The sequence below is a fragment of the Serinus canaria genome, chromosome 15, assembly GCF_022539315.1.
Source record: "Serinus canaria isolate serCan28SL12 chromosome 15, serCan2020, whole genome shotgun sequence".
Classification (NCBI taxonomy): domain Eukaryota; kingdom Metazoa; phylum Chordata; class Aves; order Passeriformes; family Fringillidae; genus Serinus; species Serinus canaria.
This window is the reverse complement of record NC_066329.1, coordinates 1,658,622-1,675,476: the sequence shown is the minus strand read 5'-3', so window position 1 is coordinate 1,675,476 and position 16,855 is coordinate 1,658,622. Positions and strand designations below refer to the sequence as shown.

Here is a 16,855-nt window from a genome sequence, read left to right as displayed (position 1 = left end):
GGGTGTGGGTTGGTGTGAGCTGCCTTTGCTCAAGGAAAAGAAACCATCAAAAAAGCCTTTGCCAGGTACCTCTCCCAGCCCCATCCCAGCCATGGGTTCCTGAGGAAGGAAATTGGGGATTTGGCCCAAGCCAGGCAGCACCTGAGTGCTTTGGCCTCCCAAAGTCACCTCAACTCGCATTATTGAACTTCAAAACCATTAAATAGTCTCAAAATTAGAATTAAATGTTGAGAGCTGGGGATGAAAGGGACAGAGGGGACACAGGGTGTCCCCTGCATCCTGGGGTGCTGCCTGGCCCTGGCTGTCTTAAGGGACAAGGGAGGGGTCACTGTAGGGACAGGGGGACACTGGCAAAGCCTCAGGCACGGCTGGGAAGCTCCTGCATGTGTGTGCATGAGGGAAGGGTGTGAGCACAAGGGCACAGTGTGGCACCGTGGCACCTGGCCATGGGCCACCACCACGACAGGCTGGAGTTGGGGGAACCAGGGCACCCCAGGGCTGCAGGTGGCTCTGCAGGGTCACACTCTGCCCACCCACATCCCGGTGGGAATTGGGGGAGCAGGCCATGGGACACCTCAGCCCTGCCCATAGGCAGCCCGGGGTGCTCAAGGCACCCAGGGCTCTGGGCAGGTGAGGAGGTAAAATGCTGTTCCCAGGGGTCACAGCCAGCTGGATCCTGCTCTTTTCCTGAGGACATGGGGACCTCATTCCTCCTCGGCTGCCAGCTGCCAGCCTGGCATTGTCCCTGCCATCCCCATCCAACCCATCCATCCCTGTCCATCCCCGTCCATCCATCCATCCATACATACATCCATCAATCCATCCATCCATCCATCCATCCATCAATCCATCCATCCATCCATCCATCCATCCATCCATCCATTCATCCATCCATCATCCATCCATCCATCCATCCTTCCATCATCCATCCTTCCATCATCCATCCATCATCCATCCATCATCCATCCATCCATCCATCCATCCATCCATCCATCCATCCATCCATCCATCCATCCATCCATCCATCCTGCCAGCATCCATCCATCCATCCAGCCATCCATTCATCCATCCATCCATCCATCCATCCATCCATCCATCCATCCCTCCATCCATCCATCCATCCATCCATCCATCCATCCATCCATCCATCGCCCCATCCATCCATCCATCCATCCATCCATCCATCCATCCATCCATCATCCATCCATCCATCCATCCATCCATCCATCCATCCATCCATCCATCCATCCATCCATCCATCCTTCCATCATCCATCCATCCCATCCATCCATCCATCCATCCATCATCCATCCATCCATCCATCCATCATCCATCCATCCATCCATCCATCCATCCATCCATCCATCCATCCATCCATCCATCCGTCCATCCGTCCGTCCATCCATCCATCCATCCATCCATCCATCCATCCATCCATCCATCCATCCATCCATCCATCCATCCATCCATCCATCCATCCATCCATCCATCCATCCATCCCCTCCATCCCCACTGAGGGCAGGCACAGCACCGCCGCCTGTGCCCCTCCACCTTTGTGTTCCAGGGAGTAAAAACAGGGAGGGAAATTAATTTAAGAGGGGGAAAGGAGGGGAGAGAGCTCAATGGGCCGGGCCCCGGGCCGGGTTCCTCAGGGATTTACTGGGCGGGGACGCCGCAGCTGCCGAGCCGGAGCCCCCGGCCGGGACCGGAGCTTCCCGCTCAGCCGGGAGAGGAGGATACGCGGATGTTGTGGAATTGAATGGATGCGGAACTGCTCGGGCTGCCAGCGAGCAGAAGGTGAATCCTTGGAGCCAGATGGGGTTTTGGGCCAGGTGTGATGGGTGTGGGATCGTGGTGGGCTGCAGGACCAGGCAGGGGCTGCCATCCCTGCCCTGGGGTCAGATCTGGAGCAGGAATGCTGGAGTCCCACTGCCATCACCTTCTGCTCGGCCACAGGGACACTGGGCATTGTCACAGCTCTGCAGGGATGTGTCTGCTGCCCCTTTCTGGCCATCCTGGCACTGGGTACCACTGGAACCTGGCACGGGGTAGCGCCAGGCCCTGGAATTCTGGCACCAGAAACCACCAGATTTTGGCATCCTGGCACTGGGCACCACCGGGTTCTGGATCACAGGGCATCCCAGTGCAACAGGTCCCAGCATCCTGGAGAGATGGAGCTGATGTTGCTCTGCATCAACAGCGGGATGGGAGCAGAGCCAGGCCTGGTGTCCCGGAGGCAAAACTCCCTCCAGGAGCCGCCACCTCTCCTTCTGAAAATGCCACATCCCTCCCTGTGCTTCGGCACTCCTCCCTGGGCAGGCTGTGCTCTCCAACACGGTGATTCTGATGCTGTAAGTGATCTTGAGGGTCTTTGACTTAGATCTCTGCAAGTTGTTTCATGCTCCATCTCCTGGCAGGAGCAAGCGGAGTCATCGCTGCCCTCAGCATCCTGGGCTGCATCCCCTTGGAGGGGTGCTAAGAGCTGGCTCATCTCGATTCTTGCCATTTTTCCATACAGAAAAATTCCCCCTAAGCAGAATTCTTGCCTCCTCCCCTGGCAGGGCTATTTTCCCCCTTCAGAACCCAAATTCAGCAGAGCTCTCCGAGTTTTTCTCATTCCCCCTTCCCTCCCCTCCCGCACCAGCTGCCTGCAGCTGTGCCCGGTGTTTCCCCGTTACGGGTGGGATTCGCTCCCAGGTGTGGGAGGAGGCTCCTGACCCCTCCCCAGGGGCTCTCTCCGCTGCCCTTCCCGGGTTTCCAGCGGGCACTGGGAGCTGGCAGCCGGCGGCCGGGATAACCTTGTGGCTCGGAACATTGCAGCCATCCCTCTTCTCCCATCAAGCGTTCATTTAGGAAACATTTCACTAAATACCCACCTGACAGCACGGCCCCGGGAGATTGATGCCTCCAGCGCCTCTGAGGGCTCGGTGCCAATGACTTTAAAATGTCACAACGACACCCCCGGGGCGCTCACGTCCCCTGCCGGTGCCCGGGGGAGTGATGGGAGTGTCCGGAGGGCGCTGTGGTGCCAATCCCCATCCCAGCCCCCTCAGGCTGCCAGGAGGTCCCTGGGGTTGTCCTGAGGGATTTGAGAGCACCCAGCACAGGTTTGCACCATTCCCAGCCATAAGATTTCCTCATCCATGACAGCTTTCCCATGGCTTTGGGACATCCCCATCCCAACTACAATTCCATCCCCATTCTATCTCCATCCACATCCCATCCCCCCCTCCCCACTCCTGTGAGGGATTCTCATCCCCATTTCACCCCATCCCATTTCCCTGTCCCCATCCTCATCCCACCTCTATCCCTGTCCCTGTCATCCCCATCCTCATCCTCATCTTATGCCCATCCTCATCCCCATCTCACTCCATTCCATCCCTATCCCTATCCCATCCCAATCCTCATCCTCCTCCCATTCTCATCTTCATCCCACCCCCTTCCTCATCCCCATCCCCATCTCATCCCATCCTATCCCACTTCATCCCCAGCCCATTCCAATCTTCACTCTCACACCATCCCATCCCATCCCATCCCTCAGGGCAGGAAGGAGCCCAGCAGTCTCGGCTGGGCAGGCAGAGCCAGAAGGACCCCTCAGCTGCCACCAGAGGGATAAACAAGGAACAGATTAATTAAAGCTCAATCAGTGCCATCCCTAAGCCGGAGCCACTTCAGTCCTTCTCCTTTCCATCCCCTCAAACTCCTGGAAGAAGGAAGGATATGATGTTGGGATGTGAACCCAGAGCGAGGGCCCTTGACAGATTGCTCTGAAGCTGCAAATAAACCACAAAACACCAGGCCTGGATCGAGCTTCTCCAGCCTCATTAGTGGGATCAGCTAATTAGGAAAACAGCTGGGAGTGTTGGGAGAGTGCTGCTGTCTCCAGAGGGACAAAGGGACAGAGGGGAGAGGTGGCATTGACCTGTTGGCAAGGCTGGCCCTAGCCCGGGTGAGATAAAGGGGGAGCTGTGGAGAGGAACATTCCCAACATCCCAGCGGCTGAAACCCCTGGGATGCCGCTGCCTCCACCCCATCGTCCTCGGACTGAGCTCTGAGGAAAACCCAGCGCTTCTCCCCACAGAATCGGAGGGAGAATTCAGAGCAGGGCCCTGGGGCAGAGCAGAGGGAGCCAGCACGGAAGAGAGCTGTGCGGCTGAGCTGGGCTCCCGGAAAGCTCGGGAGCGCTCCAGCGGGGATCCCTGATGAACAAAAACCCTGTCAGGGCTTCAAATGCAATTAAGCCACTTAATTTTCCTCCGTCCCCGCCCCTGCCTTGTGCCGCCTGCCCACCCCCATCCCCATCGCCGGGGAGCGGGAGCCGGGAGCACCGGCGGCCCCTATCCCTGGGGAAGGCGGCTCCGCCACGTCCCAGCCGCTGCACAGGGAGCTCCGCTGGGGATTGGAGGGGAAAAGCCCAGAAATTGGCCCTGTTATTCCTGCTGGGATTTGGGTGACAAATTAATGAGTTTCCACCCCAGAGCCTCTGGAGAATTAATTGGGAGGGAGATTCGTTAACATCGAGGAGCAAATTGATCTGTTAAAAAAAAATCGAAGGGAGGAGATTTTCAATCAGGCTTTGCTTTTTGGGGGTTGTTTCTCCCAAAAAGCCACTTGTTATTATCAGCACTTCCCCCTTCGAGGGCTGGGACCTCAACTGCAGTATCTGACCCTGGGGACACACTCCCTGTGGGGCACAGATCCATGTGCCCAGCCCCATCCCGAGCTCCAGAGGAAGAGGGAATTTCAGCAGAGTTGGAAAAATCCACTCCCAAGCCACGACTCCCCGGGAGGAACGACCCTGCCCGGGGAGATGAGACCCCACAGCATCGGGAATTGCTCATCCCTGAAATCCCGTCTCCGGAGCGCGGCCGTGGTGGTTTCCTGCTGCCGGAGAAGGAAATTTCTCCCAGCTAAAAAATAGCTTAAAGGGGACCCCAGCTGGCTGAAGGCAAGGGCAGCTGCAGCGGCAGCGCGGCCGGGAGGCAGCGCTGGGCTCGGGGGAGCCGCGGAGCCGGGTCCTGGTGCTCGGGGCGGATGGAGGGTTCCGCGCACGGGAGGCCGGAGCAGCCCGAAAATTCCCGGCAGCGGGGAAGTGGATGAGGCTGAGCACGTGTCCGCGGCGACTGCAGGAGGCGAGGGGGGGCTTGGTGAAGCAGTTGTTGGAGCAGCAGGAATCCTGCTCCAAGATTTTTGGGGTTCTTGTGACAGTGCCAAGATGAGAGGCACATCTGGAGCCTGTCCAGCTGTGCCTCAGTTTCCCCATCACCCTGACGCATCCTTAGTGGCCGATGAGAACCTGGGAGGTGCCAACTGTTCCACTTTTCTCTCTCCACCCTGTTCCAGCTTTGGGAATCGCATCTCTCCGGCCCCCAGGCCCTTCCCTCCCACCCCGGCACCTCCAAATGTGCGGAGCAGGAGCCACTGTCCCCACCTCCAGAGATGCCACCCAGGCACAGGGGACACTGTCATCCCCCATCTGCCAGTGGGCCGGGGGCTGCTGGGACAGCCCAGCCCAGGGAAGGGCGACAGGGGGATTTGGGAGGGAAGGTGTGCCTGCTCCTGGGAGCATTCCTTGCCGTGTGCCTGAGCGCAGGGATGGCACAGGGATGGCGCCGGGACACGGATGCTGTGTGGACACGGCACGGTGGGGACCTGCCCTGGCGCCGTAGCCCAGCTGTGATTAATCAATGTCCAAGTGAGAAATAAGGTGAAAAATGTGACCAAGGCTGGGGGCAAGCAGGAGATGGCTGGAACAGGTGACAGGGATGGAGGGCTTTGCTCCTGGCCCCGCTTCCTGCCTCTTCCACGGCTCATTTTTTCCCTGCTGTGGGAGAGGGACGTCTGGGCCGTGGGGTCCCTGTCACCCACAGCACCCCGGGGACCTCGGGGTGATGCCTGGCCCAGGGTGGCACATGCAGGAGCCACAAAGGTGGTGGCAGCCTGGGGTGCCGGGTGTGGGGACACAGGGGTGACAAGTGCCCAGGCACGGGGTGCCATGTAGAGGAAACCTGGGGGTGACGACTGTCTGGGTTTGGGGTGCCACATGCAGGTGATGGCCTCTTGGGCTGGTGACAGTCCCGGATGCCTGCAGGGACCCTGGGACGGTGACTGTCCCACGAGCAGTGTGCCATGTGCAGGGACCTGGAGGTGGTGGCAGCCCGGGGCGCCATGTCCCGGGACCTCGGGGTGACAACTCCCTGAGCATGGCGTGCTGCGTGTGGGGACCCCGGGGTGGCACCTGCCGGAACAGGGGGTGCCACAGGGACCCCCAGCCCTGCCTGCCGACCGCCAGTCCCCCCCGAGCACCCCCCGCGGTACCAGCATCTCCCACTCCCCCTCCCTGCGGCCCGGGACGCTCCCCCCTCACTGCCGCACTGCCCCCCCTCGCCGCCCCCCCGGGGGGAGGCCCCACCTCCCCCCCGCCCCCAGCCCCATTTCCCGGGCGGGACCGTTCAAAACCCGCCCGGCGCCGCCGCTCCCCGGATTCCGCCGCCGCTTCCCGGGGCCGGGGCCGAGGATGCTCCGGCTGCCGGCGGCGGCGGGGGGGCGGCGGGTGCGCGGCGGGGGCTGAACCGCGGCGGCAGCGAGCCCCGGCCTGCCCGGGACACTTGGCGGGGAGGAAGAAGAAGAGGAGGAGGAGGGAGGAGGAAGACGAAGAGGCCGCCTTCAGCCTCGGCCCCGCCATGCCGGGCCCCACCGGGGAGCGTGGCCCGGTGGCAGCGGCTCCCCGGGAGCTGTAAACGGCCCGGGGCCGGGGGAAGGGGGGCCCCGGGAGGAGGTGGGGGGGCTCCGGGCGGAGGGGGGACCCCGAGCGGCATGGCCAGCCCCGTCCCCCCCGCCGCCGCCGCTTGCACCGGGATTTAACCGGCGCTTGGATGCTTTCACCTCCCGTTTCCACTTCGGGAGGGCATGTGCGCGGGGGAAGCGGGCCGCCCCCAGCGGAGCCCCCCCGCGCCCTGACTCCACGGTGAGGGGCTCGGCCGCCAGCCCCGTCCCGCCGCCGGCCCCGGAGGACGGGGAGCGCCCGCCCGCCCCGGCCCCCCCTGGCCGGTGGGTACCGGGCGGGGGGCGGCGGGTACCGGCAACTTGTGTTTAGCGTCCGGCGCTACCGACTGGGGCGAGCCCCCCCTCTACCCGACGAGATTTGGGTTTAAACTTTGGGTTTTGGGGAGCCCCGAAGATGCCTTTCCACCCGGTGACGGCGGCGTTGATGTACCGGGGGATCTACACCGTCCCCAACATCCTCGCCGAGCAGCGCCCCGTGGAGATCCCCGAGGATGAGCTGGAGGGTGAGCGGGCTCTGGAGGCTGCGGGGGCTGCCTGGGGATCAGGGGGGATGAGGGGGACATCCCATGGGATTGCGGGGTGAGGAGGTTTGGGGGACCGGGAAGTCCATCCCGTGGGATGCGGCTGTGCGGGAGTCGGGGTGCGCGTTCCCCCGGCGCTGTGGGGAGGCTGAGGGCGAGCGGGATGCGGATGGATGGAGAAGGAGGAGGAGGAGGAGAAGGAGGAGGGGAAGGAGGAAAGCTGAAGCGGGGAGGAGGCGTGCGGGGGTCCCGGGCTCCCGGTTGTGGCAATATGACACAGCAGGGACCGGCGATAGTGGCGGGGGGCCGGTTTCCCCTCCGCGGCGCGGCGGGGTCACCCCCTCCCCGCTGTCATAATATGACAGTGGCTGGTGGCGCTGGGGACCCGAGGGGTGGCTGTCACCCGTGCCACCCCCCGGGTCACGGCAGCTCCACGCAGTCCCAGTGTCACCGGACTCCGGCCGGGAGGAGCGGCCGCCGGGGCTCTGCCCACCCGTGCGATGAGAGGGGCCGAGCTCAGCTCGCTGCCACCAGAATGGCTTTTTCCACCCCAAAAGTTTGCCGGGGCGGCGGGACGGGCACTGGCGGTGCCCGGCTTTGGGGTGTCCCTGGGGAACCCGGGGTAAAGGGGTGCAGCACCCTCGGCTCCAGACCCGGCACCAGGGGGGAAACTGAGGCACGGGGGGTGACCCCACACATGTCCCACTGCCTTGGGAGAGCAGCCTTGGCCCAGCACCAAACCTGGAGTCCTTGGCATCCCCGTGGGGAAACTGAGGCAGGGAGCTACAGGGCTGGGGGTGAGGAGAACCCCAAAATCCATTTGGGAGCCCTGAGCCGGCACTTACACCAGCGTGCAAGGGCTGTGTGTGAGTGTGAGTGTGTGTGAGTGTGTGTGTGTGTGTGTGTGTGCAGCTCTGCAGGGTGTGCGTGTGTGCTGACGTGCCCGTCACAGCCTCACTGCAGGGGCTGAGTGTGTGTGCACAGGCATGGCACACCCCCTGCACACCGTGCTGTGGGTGTGCTCACACCTCTGTGTGCTCACACATCTGTACGGTCACACATCTGGATGGTCACACATCTGTATGCACATGCACGGCCTCGCTGCAGGGTGGCTCCGTGCGTGTGGCTGTGCCAGTGCCACTGCGTGTGTGGCTGTGCCAGTGTCACTGTGTGTGTGGCTGTGGCAGTCTCTGTGGCTGGGCCCGTGTTTGTGCCACTGCAGCACGTGTGTGTGCCCATGCACAGCCTGGCTGCAGGAGGTGTTTGTGTGAGTGTGCACACACAGCGGCACAGCAGGACAGGCTCGCACGCACAGCCCTGCTGCAGAGGGTGTTTGTGCACGGGCACAGCATGGCTGCAACGTGCTGGGGTGTGTGTGTGTGTGTGTGTGTGTGTGTGTGAGTGTGTGTGTGTGTGTGTGCAAACACCAGCACAGCTCTGCTGCAATGGGGCTGTGTCTGTGTGCACGCACAAGCACAGCTGTGCACGGTGTTGGTGTGTCTGTGTGCACAAGTGCAGCATCGCTGTCATGTGGTTGTGCCAGTCCATGCATGTGTGCACACACAAGTGCAGCACCACTGCAAGGGGGTGTGGGTGTGCAGGCACAGGGATGTCACTGCAGAGGGGCTGTGTGTGTCTGAGTGTGTGTACATGCACAGGTGCAGCTGTGCTGGGTGTTGGTGTGTGCACACATAGGTGCAGCACCACTGCATTGTGGTTGTGCACGTCTGTGTGTGCACAAGTGCAGCACCATTGCAAGGGAAGTGTGTGTGTACATGCACCAGAACCTCAGTGCAAGGTGTTTGTGTGTTTGTGCACACACACAGGTGCATCTTTGTGAGGTGTTGGGGTGTGCATGCACAGATACAGCATGACTGCCAGGTGTTGGGGTGTGCACACACAGGCACAGCATGACTGCCAGGTGTTGGGGTGTGCACACATAGGTACAGCATGACTGCCAGGTGTTGGAGTGTGCACACACAGGCACAGCATCACTGCCAGGTGTTGGGGTGTGCACACATAGGTACAGCATGACTGCCAGGTGTTGGAGTGTGCACACACAGGCACAGCATGACTGCCAGGTGTTGGGGTGTGCACACATAGGTACAGCATTACTGCCAGGTGTTGGGGTGTGCACACACAGGCACAGCATGACTGCCAGGTGTTGGGGTGTGTACACACATAGGTACAGCATCACTGAGAGGTGTTGGGGTGTGTACACACATAGGTACAGCATCACTGAGAGGTGTTGGGGTGTGCACACATAGGTACAGCATCACTGCCAGGTGTTGGAGTGTGCTGGATCCATGCACATGCATGTCCCTGTACGGGGGCTGTGAGTGCACATGTGTGTGTGTGCACGAGCACATGACCCCAAGGTGCTCGGGTGTGTTTGCACACTCACACACGTCACTGCAATGTGTGTGTGCACACAGGTACAGCATCACTGTGATGTGGTTTTGGCTGTGTCACTGTGTGTGCACACAGTGTCCGTGCAAGGCGTGTGTGTGTGCATGTCTATGTGCGTTTGTGTGTGTGTGTGTGTGTGTGTGTTTGTTTGTGTTTATGTGTGTTTGTGTGTGTGTGTGTGTGTTTGTTTGTGTGCTTGTGTGTGTTTATGTGTGTTTGTTTATGTGTGTGTTTGCACACCTGGGCATATCCCTGCAAGGTGTTGGTGTGTGACACCAGTACAGCATCACCATAAGGAATGTGTGTTTGTGTGTGTGCGTGTGAGTGAGTTTGTGGGTGGGTGGGTGTTTGTGTGTGCATGTGTGTTTGTGTCTGTGTGTGTTTGTTTGTGTTTGTGCGTGTGTGTTTGTGCATGTGTGTTTGTGTGTGTTTGTGTGTGTGTTTGTGCATGTCTGTGTGTGTTTGTGTGTGTGTGCATTTGTGCGTGTGTGTGTGCATTTATGTGTGTGTTTATGTGTGTGTGTTTATGTGCATGTGTGTGTGTGTGATTGTTTGTGTGTGTGTGTGTGTGTGATTGTTTGTGTGTGTGTGTGTGTGTGTGTGTGTGTGCACAGGTCTGGTGTCACTGCCAGGGGTGTCCCAGCCTTGCTGCACTGGGGTATGTGCGAGTCCTGCAGCAAGGCTGTCCATGTCTGTCTGTGTCTGTCTGTGTGTCTGTCCGTGTCTGTGTCCGTGTGTCTGTCCGTGTCAGTGTCCGTGTGTCTGTCCGTGCCTGTGTGTGCTCACACCCCTCCGTGGTGTCCATGTGCCCACTCCCCGTGTCCCTGGGCTGTTGTCCCAGCTCACCCAGTCCCCGGGGTCCCAGTGTGGAGTCCCCCCGTCCCTCAGACCCACCTGTGGCAACAGGGACTGATGGCACTGCTGGGAGCCCCAGGGGGACTCCACAAGGTGCCAGACACCCAGGGCCTGCCACCTCCTCCTGTCCCCCTGGCTTGGGGACACCGGTGACATCCTGACACAGCTTCTCACTGGGGCTGAGCAGACTCAGGGCAGAGGATGCTCCGTGGGGAGCCAGTACCCCACTGTGGCCACTGTCAGGACATATCCTTGCTTGTCCCCCAATGCCCTGAGCCATCTGATGAGGAGCCACCTTGGAGCTCTTTGGGATGAGCATCCTTGAAGGATGAATTTTGGGGGTGCCTGGAGTGTAGTGAGGCCCCCCAGGAGCACAGGGAGAAGCTGGAGAATCTTCCTGCCCAGGCAGGGACACTGGCCATGGAGAAGCTCAGACTGACAGGCCAAAATCCCACAAAACTCCCCCAAAACATCTTGAAGACATCACTGATGTGACACCACCCAGGCAGGGATGTTCCCAAGCCCTTGGGATCAGTACTGTCACCCAATATGGCTTTTTTACCCCAAACCCAAAGTTCACAGCCATTTCTCCTGCTTGGATCCTCCAGCATGAATCCCTTTGGCAGCCACATGGAGAAAGAAGAGGCACCAACGTCCTGGCCTGGCTTCCCACTGCCCCCCAGCACAAATTCCCTGGTCCTTCTTTTCCATCAGCCTGGTTCCAGCTTCGCACATCAGGTGGCATCAAAAAGCCAGAAACTGCCCCAAAAAGGAGCAGAGTCCTGAGTGCAGCAGGAGGTGGGGTGGAGTCAAGGGACTCAGACCATGCCTCAGTTTCCCTGCAGCCTCTCCCTGCCACCCTGCAGCGATCTTCCCCCACATCCCAGGGGTTCCTTTTGAGCCAAAAACCCCCAAAGCTCCCACTTCTTCCACCCTCCTCTGCACCAGACAGGGCCAAACACTGCAGCAATTTCACCAAGATTTGGGATTTTTTTTTTGGGTGAAGTGTGGCACAGTTCCAGCACCCTCCCCTGGACCCCAGGATGGGGGCACAGACCCACAATAACACCACGGGATGGGACACAATCCCACCCCGAGACCCCGGGACGGGGCCAATCCCCAGCCCCCAAGGATCCTCAGGAACGCTCCCGGCTGGATGTGCAGCCCCAGGGATGCCCCCACCGCGGTGCCCGCCTGGTGGCACCGCAGGCTCAGGCACACCCAGGGATGCGGTTTTAGGGCAGAACGCCGCAGTAGCAAGGGCAGGGTGCGTGCGGCGAGCGGGTGACTGGAACTGGGGCAAATATTTGGGGTCTGTTGGGCAGGTGGGACCCTGCTGGGGAGGCTGGGGGCTCCACGCTGGCCGGGGGGGGGGGGGGCAGGAGGGACCCCCACACGGGTTCTGTGGGTGCTGGGGCGAGAAGCTCAGCCGGACTCATTCCTGCTCCCCCCACAGAGATCCGGGAAGCCTTCAAGGTGTTCGACCGCGATGGCAACGGGTTCATCTCCAAGCAGGAGCTGGGCACGGCCATGCGCTCCCTGGGGTACATGCCCAACGAGGTGGAGCTGGAGGTCATCATCCAGCGCCTCGACATGGACGGTAGGACCCTCACAACCCAGGATGGGGACGGGGACGGGACCCCCAGCAGGGTGAAACACAAAATTCTCCCCTATTTCCACCCCACATGCTGGACACGACACGGGATGAGCCTGACCCAGGCTCTGCCTCCCGCTGGAGCCTCCCCCTCATCCATCCTCCTCATCATCATCATCATTGCCACTGCAGCTTTGTTTGGGATGATTTAAGGATCCTGGATGTTTGTGGGATCACTAAACCTGCTGGGACCGCGCTGCCGAGACTGGATCCTGCACCCTGGGTCGTGTCCTCAGCACCCATCACCCATCACCCTCCAGCACTCGCTGCCACTGTGACCCTGTCCCCACCCCTCCCTTGCCCACAGGGACCTGAAGGAGCTCCTTAATTTATTGCTTTTCCTTTTTCCCCCATTTAAAAGCCTTTCCGGCAGCACTGCCAAGGCGCCGCTCCCCTCATTACTCATCGTTAGTGCTGCCCTGACAGCTCCACGCCAGCGTCCCCCACTGCCAGGGGACACGGCCAGAACAGCCACCAGGCACCCCCAGGGTCACAGCCACCACTGGGGTCCCTGCTGGAATTCAGGGTCCAACTGTTGTTCAGAGTCCTGGACAGTGTTGGGCTTCCCCGACCAGTACTGGGGGCTCCAGGTGACACTGGGTGTCCCCAGATCCCAGTGGAAGGGGGCCCAAATAGCACTGGAGGTCCCTAGATGTTGCTTGGGGTCCCCAGAAAACACTGGGGATCCCTACTTGGCAGTGAGAGTCCCAGCCAGCACTGGGGACTCCAGCCAGTGTTGCCATCCCAGCTGGTGTGGGAGACACCAAACTTTGTTGGAGGTCCCCACCCAGTGCTGGAGTCCCTGCTTGGTTTTGGGGGTCCTCAGACAACATTTGTGGTCTCCAGTTAGCCCTGGGAGGCCTCCAGATGGCATTGAGGTCCCAGCCAGCACTGGGGTCCAGCTCATGCTCATGTCCTGGATGATGTTTGGTTTCCCCAGCCAGCACTGGAGTCCCAGATCACATTTTGGGGGGACTAGGTGGTGTTAGGGTGTCCCCAGTTGGCCCAGGGGTCCTGGTTGGCACTGGGGACCCCATCCAATGCTGGCCATCCTGGCCAAAGTTGGAAGTTCCCTAAATTTGCTAGAGGTTCCAGCTGATCTTGAAGTCCCCATCTGTGACCACCCATGGGGCCCCTTCTGGGAGGATGAGTGTCCCATGCGCCCCATGGCCCAGCAGGGGGTGACTGCCAGCCCTGTGTCCCACAGGTGATGGGCAGGTGGACTTTGAGGAGTTTGTGACATTGCTGGGGCCCAAGCTCTCCACCTCAGGCATCCCAGAGAAGTTCCACGGCACAGACTTCGACACCGTCTTCTGGAAGGTAGGGACATCCCCACGGGATGGTAGGGACACCCCTGTCCCCCATGAGAAGGCAGGAAAACCCCTGGTCCCCTTGGGAAGGCAGGGACACCCCCAGCCTCCACGGGAAGGCAGGGACACCCCCAGCCCCCACGGGAAGGCAGGGATTCCCTGTCCCCCATGGGAAAGCAGGGACAGCCCTGTCCCCCACTGTAAGGCAGGGACAGCCCTGTCCCCCATGAGAAAGCAGGGACAGCCCTGTCCCCCACGGGAAGGCAGGGATTCCCCTGTCCCCCATGGGAAAGCAGGGACAGCCCCATCCCTTCCTGGAGCATCAGGGTCAGGGCCAAGGCTGGGGTTGGAATCAGGGATAGGATGAGGGTCAAGGCTGGAATTGGGCTTGGGCTGAAGGTGAAAGTCAGGCTCTGGGTCAAGAATGACGTTAGGGTTGGTTTAAGAGTCAGAATTAGGTTTAAGATTAGGATTAGGGTCAAGCTCAGGCTCAGGCTCCAATTTAGTATAAACCTTGGGTCAGGGTCAGCACTGGTTTAAGGGTTGGGGGTAGGGCTAGGTTTAGGATCAGAGTTCAAGATGGAGTCAGGGTTAGGATGAGGGTTGGGATCAGGTTTAATGATGGGGCCAGGGTCAGGATTGGGGTCAGGAACAGGTTCAGGGTCAGGATTGACATCAAGGTCAGGACTGGGGTCAGGGTCAGGATCAGGATGAGGTTCAGAATCAGTGTCAGGGTGTACCCCGAGCTCCTGTGCCCCAGTCACAAACAGGCCACATTTGGTGCCAGCACCCTCTGTGTGCCCCTCGCTCTGCTGGGGGTCACCAGGACAAACTGGCCTTTCCCAGACAATTCCAGGGTGATCCACCCAAACCGCCACAGCCAAGGGTTCTGGGGGACCCCGGAGCCCCCTGTGCTGCCAGCCACAGGGTTATCCAAGCCCCCTGGTCCCCTCAGTGTGACATGCAGAAGCTGACAGTGGACGAGCTGAAGCGGCTGCTGTACGACACCTTCTGCGAGCACCTGTCCATGAAGGACATCGAGAACATCATCATGACGGAGGAGGAGAGCCACATGGGCACGGCCGAGGAGTGCCCCGTCGACGTGGAGAGTGAGTGCCGGGCACCGGGAATGCCAAACCCCGCACGGGGATAGCACTGGTTACCTTTAGTACCAGGAGAGTGTTTTTGGGATTGGGGTAACGCGCTCTTTGTCCCACCCCCAGCCTGTTCCAGCCAGCAGATCCGCCAGACCTGCGTGCGGAAGAGCCTCATCTGCGCCTTCGCCATCGCCTTCATCATCAGCGTGATGCTCATCGCCGCCAACCAGGTGCTGCGCAGCGGAATGAAGTAACGGGGCGCCCCCGCCGCCGGGGACCCGCAGCGACAGCGAGGAGGAGACACCTATAAATATCTATAAATATCTCTATGTACATCCATCTGTGGCCCAGAGACGTGACCCCCCCGGGCGGGGGGCAGCCGAGGGGACAGAGCCGCGCCGGGGCCCCGCCGTGCCGGGCGCCGCCGTCGCTGCTGTTGGCAGAGCACGGAGACTTTGGTACCGACACCGACACACCGACCCCCCCCTCGCCAGACAAAATCCGACCCGTGAGTGCATGTGACGTGCATGGAGCCCCGTGAGCCCCCTCCCCGCGCCGGGCCGGCGGCCCCTCCCGCGGCGGATCCCGTCGGATTCTCCGATCTAGCGTTAGAGCTCATATTTAGGATAAACCAAATCATCCCCTAAGCAATACACGCGCCTGAGATGGTTCCTAGAGCCGGGAGCGTTTGCATGGACTTGGCTGCCAAGGGCTGGATTCCACCCCCCAGAGCCCCTCCCCGTCCCCGTGCCGTGCCTCGGTTTCCCCACCTACCCGGTGCGGGGACATTCCTGACCTCCTGCTTGATGCACTTTGAGCCGACCCCCCTGGGAAGAGCCGGAGCGACCCCGAGGCCGGGGAGCCCCGCACGCCCCGGAACCCCCAGCCTGTATGTAGCACCCACCTGGGCACGGACTGGTTTGGATTTGGGGCCGTTTCTCATTCTTTGGAGTTTTTGGGGGTTTTGGGGTGGTGTTTTTGGTTTTGGGTTTTTTGTTTGTTTGTTTGTTTGTTTCTGTTTTGGGTTTTTTTTTTTTTGTTCTTCCTGGTTGGTTGTTTCCGATCTGAAATAAAACTGGGATTTCTGAAGCGCTCTGGGCTGTGGGGGCTCCTGGAGATGCTGGGGTGGAGGGTGATGGGGTGGGGCCCTGGGAGCACCCATGGGTGCTGCTGAGTCCTCCTGGCAGGGGAGGTGGGCACTGGTTTGGGGTGCTGTGACCCCCAGACTCTGGGGGCTGGAGCATCCCTAAACTTTGGGGCAGTGGGACCTGGCTCCTTCCCAGCAGCTCCCACGTCCCCCACCCCACTCCAGCTGTGGATCCTGCTACAGGTCCTGCCTCCTCCGATGGATCCCAGTGGTTTTATCCCCCTCTCCATGTCTCATGCCCTGATATTTTATGTTTGGTTTGATGAATGTTCCACTCCCCTTTGCCTTGATGGGGAGGATGCTCAGCCAAGCCCCTTCCCAGAAGTGCTTTCACCTGGATTAACAGTAATTCCAGCAGGAACCAGGATCTGTCTAGGGCACTCAGAGAGGCTCCACAAGGTCACAATTCCTGGGCCAAGCCCTGCCCCAAGGCTGGTGGCGGGGAGCACCCTGTTACTCCTGATTTACACCTCTGGGGCCTGGCCCCAGCGTGGGTCCCCAGGCTGAGGGACACGGGGAATCTCACTGCCTCACATCTGTGTGCACTGTGGGAGCCCATTCCCACCTAATGGATCGCCCTCCCTGTGCTCCCAGCGATGCATTTTTAATGGCAAAGAGATTAAAGGGATAAATAAAAACAGGAGAAGTGCTTGGGGCTGGGGAGAATCAGGCAAAGCTGCTGCTCCCCTATTATGGGGCACTTCCCACTGGGAGTGGGGCTGGAGGAGCCCATCCCAGGACACTAGGGCTGGGACATCCCCACCTTCACCTCCCTGGTGCTCCCACGGGGAAAACTCATTTCCCTGCACCAGCATGGCAATTCCCACCCTGCAGCACCACGGGGGGGACACCCCATTTTTGGGATGCCAGGAGGAATTGGTGGTGTTTTATTGATTTGGGGTTTGGGTGGGGGCCTTTTATTGATCTTCTCTAATTTATCAAACAAATTGAAGCGAACGTCCAAATGAGAAATGGAAATGGGAAGTGCTCCACGGCAATGAAATCACTCCGGCTGCCTCGCAAAGTGCGGGAGGCTCCGCATCCCTAATGAAATTTCATCCATCTCCCGTAGAAAG

At 60.2% G+C, this 16,855-nt stretch overlaps 1 protein-coding gene across 1 annotated transcript; it reads left to right on the top strand.

The window, feature by feature from the left end:
* Nucleotides 1-7,133: 7,133 nt before the first annotated feature.
* On the top strand, nt 7,134-14,967 carry CABP7 (calcium binding protein 7). The gene is made up of 5 exons (XM_009092222.4): nt 7,134-7,289; nt 12,028-12,171; nt 13,433-13,545; nt 14,491-14,644; nt 14,759-14,967. Exons 1-5 carry the CDS (start codon nt 7,181-7,183, stop codon nt 14,884-14,886), a joined length of 648 nt encoding a protein of 215 aa, XP_009090470.1. The 5' UTR covers nt 7,134-7,180; the 3' UTR covers nt 14,887-14,967.
* The last annotated feature ends 1,888 nt before the right edge of the window (nt 14,968-16,855 follow it).

Bases quoted from the DNA above. Each gene is read 5' to 3' on its own strand.
- CABP7 (XM_009092222.4), top strand. From the start codon at position 7,181: ATGCCTTTCCACCCGGTGACGGCGGCGTTGATGTACCGGGGGATCTAC. The intron at 13,546-14,490 runs GTAGGGACATCC...TGGTCCCCTCAG, and splicing joins TCGACACCGTCTTCTGGAAG to TGTGACATGCAGAAGCTGAC. The intron at 14,645-14,758 runs GTGAGTGCCGGG...TCCCACCCCCAG, and splicing joins GTGCCCCGTCGACGTGGAGA to CCTGTTCCAGCCAGCAGATC.